Source organism: Acartia tonsa, chromosome 1, assembly GCF_053477335.1.
Source record: "Acartia tonsa isolate MP-2025a chromosome 1, ASM5347733v1, whole genome shotgun sequence".
Classification (NCBI taxonomy): Eukaryota; Metazoa; Arthropoda; class Copepoda; order Calanoida; family Acartiidae; genus Acartia; species Acartia tonsa.
In genome coordinates this window covers 18,324,704-18,335,646 of record NC_137260.1, presented here as the reverse complement: position 1 = coordinate 18,335,646, position 10,943 = coordinate 18,324,704, and the positions used below count along the sequence as shown (strand labels likewise).

The following is a 10,943-nucleotide window of genomic DNA, read 5'->3' as shown; positions in this document are numbered from 1 at the left end:
TAAAAATTTTTTTTTTGTATATAATAATTATATTTCATGACAATATTTTTGATTGAATGTTTGTTCTTTGGTTAAATACTAGGAAATAATTAGAAGCTGAGCTACGATAGGAATTAACAAGCGGTTGTGCCCCTAGCGTCTAAGGATATTTATTGGAAGATATAGAGAAGAAGAAAAAATTGCTTAAAACAATTCGAAAACTTCAATCTACAATTAATCCCTTGACCTATGTAAAGCTTCCCTACAATTGATAACTCAAAAGGTTAAAAAATAAACTTCATATTATAGGAATAGTCTTTTTATTTGTTTTTTAAAGTTTTTTTTTTAAATCTACATTATTATCAATCTATATGTATGATAAATCTTTTTTAGTTTCATATATATCTATATTCTATAGCTATCTATTCTTGAGCTCATTTATAGACATTTATTCCCTATATAGATCTGACATGAATCTAGAAGCAATTAAGCAGGCCGTTTTGTAAATTTTAAAAATTGGAAGATTTTAAACCAAAGTTGTAGCAAATATAGGAATTAAATGACATTTTCTTTCCAGCCAACTATCCATCAATGTAATATAAATATACCTTTGGCTAAATCCAATGGGTCTAATCTATAAGTAAACTGAACCCTAGACAGAGACAAGGCAACTCCCTCCATATCAAGTTCTCCTGGATATTCCCCTTGTCTAAAAATAATCAATTTTTAATGCATTGAAAACTAATAATATTTAACTCTCTGAAATGTTTTTAAAAATCTATGCAGATGTTAGGTGATCATAAAAAAGTTAGGGAGGAAAAAATCCTTGAACCTCATCAAAATAATCAAATACATATTTTGTAGAATGACCGACAGACCGGGGGACCAAGTAGATTATATTCTGTATGCACATTGTTATAGGAAATCTTAAGCAATGATTTCAGTTTCCTTTCTTGAATAGCAGAAGAGAAATTGAGGGACACACGGACTCACAATGATTTCAAACTATAGTGTATCTGTATATTTGCTACTAAATACTGACCGTTAAATAATAACATCCTTTTAAAGACTAGAAACGATATTTAAAATTTAGAATATAAAAAGCAACACAATCACTGTGTTTGTGTTAATTATTACTTATTTCAAAAACTGTCCATAATCTGAATTTCAGCTGTCTTTCAATGATAAGTTGATGTTACCTAATGATGGTGTAGATGGCCCTCTCTAGTCCTCCAAGAACAGGATGGTTAGCAAGCTCCTGGCGGGCCTCGTGCAGGTGTTTCACCAACCTTAAAATGTAAAATGTATAGATAATTCATAAATAGGTATCCTGTATATATATTAGGTCTTAGGTTGAATATTAGGATAAGTATTGGGATGACTCTGTGCAAGTTGAGATCTTTCAGATTCAGCATAATGTGTCAGGTAGCCTCAAAGTTTTCAGTTAGGTTTTACCTGTATATTAAAGAGTAAACATGAATAGGGTTGCCAACCAAGTGTTCCATTATTTTGTCCAAATGTCTGTCCTGTAATAAATTATATTAGTTAGAAAAGTATTACAAAAGCTTGGTTACCTCACTCTATCTGTGTGTTTGTCTCTTTATCTAATTTAATTTCTATTCATACATCTGTATATATTTATGCCTGTCTTATGGCATAAGTCTGTTTGTCCATCTGTCTTTGTTTGTCTATCTGTCTGTTAGGGTTTATAAAATATGTCTGCATGTTTGTTTTTATATCTTTCTGTTCTGATTGTATGTTAATCTGCTATATGTCTATCTCTCAGATTTGGTTATTATTTAACCGAATGTGGCCTTATTTTTGAACATTTTACATATATGAACCCAGGTTCGAAAAGAAAGTTTAGAAATTAAAAACTGTAAGAGGTTTTCCAATATTGCTACGAAACCGATAAATATTTGGTGGATAGGAACTGGTTCTTAGCCGTACTGAAAAATCATGTATAGCATCGTATTAATACAATTTTCCACGAATATTGAAATAAAATCATAAAATTCATACCAGTTTTGTTAGCCAGGGCCTTCGGTACCTGTGGGCTAACAAAACTGGTTTTAATCTTATAATTTTCCATTTTAATATCTATGGAAGGCTGTCTATAATATGATGCTATAAATAGTAAATGGAGAAAGTCACTCAAAAATCAGACATGTGACGTCATAAAAATGAGTAATTATCCATCTCCTTTTTAGGGTTTTTCTTTTCCACTTCTCTTCTCGTCTACCTCATTTTTATGACGTCACTTATCTAATTTTTGAGTGACTTTCTCCATTTACCTATAAATAAATATTACAATAAATGTAATATGTATGAATATCTTTCTGTAGGTTAACCTATGCAAGTAAATAGATCTATTTTACATTTGTTCTATATTTCTAATAATCAAAAGTTTTTATTTATAACCACATGATATGCTAAATTAAAACAGTTTAATCGTCTCATGTCTAAATAATTTTGTATAATCCTAATTAAAAATGACAATAACAAATGTTTTTAAACCTTAATAGTGAGAAAATTATACAACACTATTGTTTATAATTAGGTTACTTAGAGTAAACATAAAAAGAGAAGCACTTATACTTCACTATTCTTAATAACAATCTTGCTTACAGTAAATAAAAATCGTATAGAAACTACACATGACTACTATGTATTGTTATCTTACAAAGAGAAAATATAAAAATCAGAAAATTAAATTATACTACTGTCAAGATATTACAAAAATTTCTTATTTAAAAATGTACTGAGCCTTTGTTATTTTTATTTCAAGTAAAAGTCTTAAACCTTTAACATCTATGTAAAAAAGTTTTCTAAAGTATGTGTGATTTGTAGATGACTACAAAAAATCCTGTAACAAGACAAGGATTAGGAACAGACAGACAAAGTAACTTACATAGCAGCTGTTAGCAAAATTAATTATACATTAACTTTTTAATATAAATCTTTAACTAAGTTTTCAAACTTCTTTATGTTAATCTATAATACAAAGTAGTACGATGTCTGTCTGTCTGTCTGTTTGTTTGTAGCGAAGGATCTCGCTAACCGCTGAACCGATCGGGTTCTCCTTTACAGGGTAGCTTCTCATAGGTCACGGAAAGGTTTATAACTATTTTCTTGGGGGTGGGACACCCCTAACCCCCCCCCCCCCCAATAAAAAAAATATAAATCTAAAACACGAAAAATTAGTTTGATAAAACCTCTTGGGGCAACGCCCCTAGAGGCTAGGGGCGAAGCCGCTAGTATAACATATCATCAATAGCTTAAAGAATTTTACCCAAAGAGAAAAGATTCATCACGATTTAGAAAAATTTACTTAATCCATAGTAAAAAATAAACTTTAGAATCCTAATAAAAATCGATGTGGGCTATTATTCCCATTTTTGGGTCTGAAGTTGATTCTACAGGTGTCAGAGTATATATTTGATATACCTTTCAAAAATAGGTTAAAAACAATTTAATAATTGCATAACTGTTCTACACAATGGATTGATTCCGGTAAAAATATTATTTGGTTAGTTTCCATAGTACATGATAATATGATGATCAAAGGTAGTTTAGACGTTCGCTTTATTTGAAATATCTTTATAAGTGGCATGGTTACTTTTAACATTGCAGATGGACCCAAAAGTTTGACATTATGAACTTTTTAACAAAACCATCTCTCTGATTTTCAGGGTAGCATTATGATAGCCCTTGGCTGTTACATTTACTCTCTCTCAGTGAAAAAAAACTACAACAAAAAATACTCCTTTATAGAGAAAAAAATACATCCTAAGTTCTAATTTATGTTTTTGCATCTAATTTGATTCTTAAGTCAATATTCGAAAAACTGATCCCCAATTTTATATTAACCAGGGCTCAGCAGTCGCACGTGAGCCGCGTGAATGCCTTAGTGAAATCGTCACATTATAACTTTAAAAATCAGCTGGTTGTCTAAACCTGTTCCCACACAAACAATACATTCGATATTTCATTTTGACACACAAGTTGAGGCTTATACGCGGCTGAGCCGCTGCTGTCAAGCCATGGTATTAACTGTACATGCGTAATTTATTGCAAAGTTGATGATTGTTATTATTGCAAGCTTTTATACAATTACTTTGCATTAGCAAAAAAATGATTGATATAATTTCTTAAATTGATTAGTTAATGTAAATTAGTTGCATTCAAAGTAAAAGGTCATTTTTAGAAGAGATATCAAAATATCACAATTATTACATAGAAGTAACAGGATATTTGTGAGCGTCTGTTGCAAAAGAATTTGCTAGCCGAAGAACTGATAATATAGTTCTCTTGTATAGTGAAGCTTCTTATTGGTCTAGAGAAGGTTGATAACTATTTTGGGGGAGTGTACTAGACCGTAACAAGAGAAATCCCAAGAAAACCCTCTTAAAAATTTTCATGTTTTTTCTTGAATGGAGACATTAATAAAAGCTGAGATAACATTGTCAAAATATTTTACAATAAAAAATGTTAATAAAGCTCTTTTCAGGCATAAAAATCTAAATAATTTATAAACCAAATATCACACCAGAATACAGACAATTTTATTCTATAAGATCGAAGAGATAGATAAAATACACACAAGACAAGAAACAAAAAAAGATATATTTTGTAGTGTTAAAGTGATAGAAGTGTGAGGTTTGATATTAATATTAGCTCTATATTATAATTAAAACTATAAATATATATAAATAACGTGTGACCGACCGCTATAAATAATTTGTTTATTTGTGGTTTCAACAAATTGAAATCATAGTAGAATCCCATTAACCTAATTAACCCCCCACCCCCCCCCCCCTCTTCTTATGTTTGTATCCTCCTCAGGGTGCTTTAACCCTACATGGCTATTTTAAAACTTGCCTTACCTAAATCTTTTTAATTCTAGAAGCAACAAGAGGCTGGGTGGGGGGGGGGGTTATTAGTACTCCACTCAACAAAAACTGGATATTATCAAAATACAAACAGTAATTGAATATTTTTATTGTGTGGTTAGGTTTTTTAGTAGATTGTTTATTATTTAACACGAGAATATAAAATTAGAAGGATATGAATCTGTCAATACCCTAATATCTAGCAAATAAGATGTGTTTCCTAGGAGTCTAGGGGCACAGCCGTTAAAATATATCATTGCTTTTAAAAACAGAGGTTTTTGAGTTTTTATGATAATTTAATTAAATAATTAAATATAATGACTACTTTGCAAAATTATTTAATTTACACTGTTTGATGATTATTTTGGCATTTAAACTAATAAAAATTATGTAAAACTGAACAAAGTGTATTTTTCTTTTGAAATTTAGGTTTTTCGACAGAAATTTAAAATATTTTTTTGCTTCTTTAATTATCTCTAGTGGTATAAAGTTTTTAACCCTCTCCCTCTATATTTGTAGGAGCTATCAAGATCCTAAACTTTATCAGGACTAAACAGTCGTTCTAATTTGTATTATAGACTACTTTATCTAAAAGATCCCCAATTATAAAGTTTACCTCTTTTGTTTTTTGGCCCATTACCTCATTAGAATAATCTGTTAAAATTCCAACTTCTTTTCTTCTTCCCTCAAATCTAAAATAAAAATACTATACCATTTTATAATGGAAAATTTGAAAAAAATTTAAGACTATAACTATTCAGATAAAAAGTTCGATCTAACCGATGCATGGGTTCGACATTGGATTTTATAACCTGCAGAAATGGGAAAGGGCAAAAAAATTGGATCTACTGCAGTTCACGGTAAAATATTGCTGGTAACGAGTATTGCCAAAAATCTATGAATTTTAAAGGCTGCTAGCTGCCAAACGGCTGAACGTACAGATCATACCCGCACACCATGTTAAGCGGTATAAGAAGGCCTACAAATAATCTGGAATAGCCAAGATCCAATGATGCACAGGGAGAGCTTAACTGAAGAAAAAACGCGTAAAATAAGCCTTTTTCGTGCATTTTTCTGCACTGCAAGATAATTATGCGTTATTGATTTATGGCTATTCCAGATTATTTGTAGGCCTTCTTATGCCGCTTAAAACAGTGTGCGGGCATGATCTGTGCGTTCAGCCGTTTGGCAGCTAGCAGCCTTTAAAATTCATAGATTTTTAGCAATATTCGTTACCAGCAATATTTTACCGTGAACTGCAGTAGATCCAAAAAATTATATTAAAATAAATTATTATTTTTTATTGATTAATGTAGGAAAGGATTAATAAGTCTAAAAGTAGCACAGCATTAAGAAACGAATAGATAAAGTTTTTTGCAGGCCTTTAAATCAGTCCAGTTACAACACATAGTTCGATATCACATGAGATTTCGACAATAATTGCTTTTTGAACAATTTTTTAAGTTTTTTATGGTGCCTATAAAAATGGGAATAAATGTATAAGCTTTTAAATAAAAAAAATCGAATGACGTCATATAAAAATAATGTACTATTCTATTATGATATCATTCATAAAGCCAAAAGTTTTCAAATTTTTCCTTTTTATGGGCACTACAAAAACTCCACAATTTTTTAGTAAGTGTGACTAAATAATTCATATACGAAAAAACAAACTTGCCATCATAAGGAAAAAGGATAAGAGGATGAATACTCACCCCAATTTCATCGTAAAATATTACTTCCCCCCTACTAAAATAATTTGTCTGCTATTTATCTAAACCGTCCGCGGCTTTTTGCATCTTAATCATAACCTATTCTATATATGTAAAAAAAAATAAAAAAAATTTTATCTTATTAATTATTATTATTTTTCTGTAATTTATTATGTTTTAAAAAAAATTAAAGAAAATATTTTAAATACAATTTGATTTAGAATCTTAAAAAACAAACAGCCGCGGACGGTCTTAGTGCAGCAGAAAAGTATGTTTCGCCTAGTTTAAAAATAGGAGGGTTCACCTTTTATGATCAAAAATTTTTTTTTTTCAAATTAGCCTAAATGTAATATTTAAATCTAATTAACATGATAAAACTTTTAAATGTTTACTAATAAAAAATTAATAGTTTAGCTCTCAGCCACCAGGTTCGCTAGTTGTCTACTTCAAAGACATACATTAAAACTAAGGCTAAATATTAAATAAAAAATTTCATAACTGAATAATCTAAATAAGTGAATAATCTGTAATGCTATCTATGTTCTTTCTCAGACAATACTCGTTTATACAATATTTTTAACATTTTCAAGTGATGTTATTTACCCCTCAGGGTTTGGCCCTTTAGTGACAAAAATCCAAAACAAGAAAAATACAGGCAAAATAAAAATTTATGAACGCTTTGATATTCTAGTTCTATATCCAAAGCTAGATGGCACTGAAAAACTGATTATTATAATTTACAATCAAATGTTCATATTAAATTTGTAAAAACGTTTATTTATTAAAAAATATAAGTTAGATAGACTGCAATATAAATCTTAAAAGCTAATAATGAGTGTTATGATTAAAGTAAGTAGCAAAGTCATGAAAAATTAATAATGATAATTTTATATTCTTGCATTAGGTTTCATCAGAATGGATGATAATTCAAAATATTTCTATTTCATCCTATAAAAATTAGATTTATGCTTCAAACAGCAACAATAATTGTCTTGAAATTATATTTAATTTTAAGATATTCCCATTTTGAAAAGTGGTGGAATAACATTAAAAATTCAGCGCGGCAATTGCTCAATATAGGCCTCTAGGCCCACTGCCTATTTTAGTCCTTCAAATACCTCGATTTCTCTCTTTTATTATTTTCTCTATACTTGCCATCTAGATATATTGTAGATGCGATTTTTAAGGCAATATTGGTGCTCAATGTAGAAACGAAGTAGAATTTGAAGATTTACGAGGAACAGTCTTGTAAAGTTTTAAATGCCAAAGTTCGTTTCTTTTGACATTTTCTACGTGTTATCTGCCCGCCTATCTTCAGATAGGGACATAAAACCTATCATCTACAAAGTTGTTGGGCGTTTTTTCCATTTATGTATAAAAATTCAATTTTATGAGTAACTTCGTATTGGTCAGGGTAGTAAAACACCTTGAAAAAGACTATTTTACCTTTGAATTTTCAAAATACAAAAAAATATCTATTGAACAACATATTATACTAGGCATTCTTCTTTGCTACAATTAAACTTTACAAAACAGTACATTTCATCTAAGTAATAAATATTTCTTACTGGTACAGTCATTACTCAATTTGAATACTGTATTTCTTTTTTAAAATATTTTACACAAAAACATGCAAAATAGTTATTTATTTCATCGTATTATAAACGGCTTTCCGCGGATATAGAATGTACAATTATGAGATTAAAACTAGTTTTTTTAGCCCCGAGGTGCCGAAGGCACCGGCTAAAAAAACTGGTTTTAATCTTATGATAGTACATTTTTATATTCGTAGAAAGCTGGATATAATACGAAGACATAGTTTTTTCGTATGGATGAGAACAGGTTCCTATCCACCGGATTCGAATGAATACGAGAATAGTTATTTCTCGTATCGTATTATAAACGGCTTTCCGCGGATATAGAATGTACAATTATAAAAATAAAACCTAGTTTTTTTAGCCCCGAGGTGCCGGAGGCACCGGCTAAAAAAAACTGGTTTTAATCTTATGATTGTACATTTCTATATTCGTAGAAAACTGGATATAATACGATGCTAGACATAGTTTTTTCGTATGGATGAGAACCGGTTCCTATCCACCGGATTCGAATGAATACGAGAAAAATAATTAATTCCATTTGGCTCGATTATGATATCAGTCCATGTCCATGTTTTTTTCCTCGAAAATACTTTTTTTTCAAGGATAAACGGATTTGTTGAATGTCTGGTTTTGTATAAAAGTACATTAGACTTGATTTCTTTAATATTATTCATGTCCAAATTTTTTACATGTTGGACTTGTGGGAGAACCAAGGAATCCTTAAAATACAGTAACAGGATGTGTGTATGTCTGTGTGTCTGTCTGTTTGTCTGTCTGTACCGAAGGATCTCGCTAACCGCTGAACACATCGGGTTCTCCTTAACAGGGTATCTTCTCATAGGTCACGGGAAGGTTTATAACTATTTTGGGGAGGGTACCACCACCCTCCCAAGAGATATAAAAAAAAATTGAAAAAAAACTTTTAATATTTGAGAGACTTGAACGAAACATAAAGAGATATCGTGGAATTTGAAAGCATTAAAGAGGTATCGTAGAGATTTGAAGAAAAAAAACAGATTTAAAGTGCTACTAGAGGCCTCTAGGGGCGTAGCCGCTAGTGGATATATAAAATACGAGGGTATATTTACAGGAAAATTTGTCCTCAATCTAGGTTAATCAATTTATTGGTTTATTTGTTTATTCGTTTATCCAGTAGGATGGTAGGGGTTTGGATTAAAAAGGTGGATTGGAAGAATCGTTATTTTAGCCAGCTGGTTGTATCCCTCTATGTAGGGCAGACTATTTTCAGGGAAGTTTAATAATGGGCCAAGGAAGGATGTATACAGCTATATGATTGGGATCTAGTTATGGTGATAACAAGGATATTACAATTGATTAGTGTTGGACAAACCATAATTCAAAAGTATAGCAGCTCTACTAAAAACAAAGAAGAGTCCCCCAAATAAAAAGTTACAGTTTTTTTAAATGTCAAAAGTTACGGATATGCGCTTACAAAATTTTCCATAGAGCAACCTTTGTTTCATAAAAATTACAGTTGTCATACAAAACAATATATATTTTGGTATAGCAAACAAGGATATTGAAAATTTTGTCAAAACAAATTCACACAGTACTAGGGTAAATAAATTTACTCTTTAGGTAGAAGCTTTATTAATTATCATAAACTAAGTATAAGTTATAAAAAAAATTGTGTCTGTCTGTCAGTAGCAATTTTTTTTAAAAAATAGTCTTGAAAAGTGTTTTCAAAAGCCATCATTTTCCTTGTTTATTTCTATAGTCATTTTGTAATGAATTGTTTTAATAAATTTTCCGGCTGAATAAATCCACGAGAAACTATGATAATAATTTCATTGCTGTCTTTGTGGTGTGAATTAGCGTAATCATTCAGGAATAAAGGGACAGGACATTAAGCAATATTTTATTCATTATTTTATATTTATTAAATGTTGAAAACAGGAGATTACATAGGGTTGTGTAGAGTGTTAAAAAGCTTTTAAGACAAGAATATATATTTTTTGTCTGGTTTATAAACTTTTTCTTGGTTAAACATCCTATAAAGTATTAAGATTTTTTATATTAAAGCCTACAATTAATTCAAGTGATTTATTCATGTTAGGTAAGCTTCATTTAGCTCTCGGGATGATTTTACACTATATAATTTTTAAATAAAAGTATCTGGATAGTTTTAGGCTATTTTTCAACCACTTCCTTCCCTTCTAATAAAAAGCATCCACTAGAATAATTAGAAAAAAGTCAACTAAAATGCTCTAAAATACGTATATCTAATAATCCCTTTATTTTGACATAATTTTATGTTCAGTGAATCATCAAGCAATTAAGATTTAAATTTTGTAGATAATTTCAAATATAAATTCAATCCCCTCCCACCAAATTAGTTTTGTAGGCACATGATGAAAAATAATTTCAAAAAAACTTCAGATATTAAATTTTTTCTTCCTTTTAACCATTGCAGTGAAATAAGTTTGATCCATTAGAAGAAACAAAAAGTGCATTTTATGATGAAGCCCAATCTGTACCACTTTTGATTCCTGTGACTTCATAAAATGAGGAAGATAAGAGAAGAAGTGGGAAAGAAAACCCCTAAAAAAAGATGGAGAATCCCTCATCAAAAGTGGTACAGATTGTACTTCATCGCATTTTATTCATTTGTGTTTTTATTTTTAACTGTCAACAATTGTTTTTATTTATCACATATCAGTTTATAAAAAGTATTTAATTTCAGTTAGTAGAATTCGATATAATATAAAATTATGCTATACCCATATATATATATATATATA

At 29.9% G+C, this 10,943-nt stretch overlaps 2 protein-coding genes across 3 annotated transcripts in view; one reads left to right on the top strand and one right to left on the bottom strand.

Annotated features, from left to right (window-relative positions):
* LOC145314481 (luciferin sulfotransferase-like) overlaps positions 1–10,943 on the top strand; it is a 301,018-nt gene that overhangs the window by 250,726 nt on the left and 39,349 nt on the right. The window lies entirely within an intron of this gene.
* The window catches only part of LOC145314227 (prolyl 4-hydroxylase subunit alpha-2-like), a 42,830-nt gene that overhangs the window by 2,954 nt on the left and 28,933 nt on the right, over positions 1–10,943 (bottom strand). Inside the window, exons 4-7 of one of the 2 annotated variants that reach the window (XM_080154058.1) lie at positions 5,488–5,563; positions 1,435–1,505; positions 1,179–1,268; positions 588–688 (exon numbers count right to left, since the gene is read on the bottom strand). In XM_080154058.1, coding sequence (XP_080010184.1) covers positions 588–688; positions 1,179–1,268; positions 1,435–1,505; positions 5,488–5,563 — 338 coding nt within the window. The remainder of the gene's footprint in view (positions 1–587; positions 689–1,178; positions 1,269–1,434; positions 1,506–5,487; positions 5,564–10,943) is intronic. The other variant, XM_080154067.1, reaches the window with a different exon arrangement.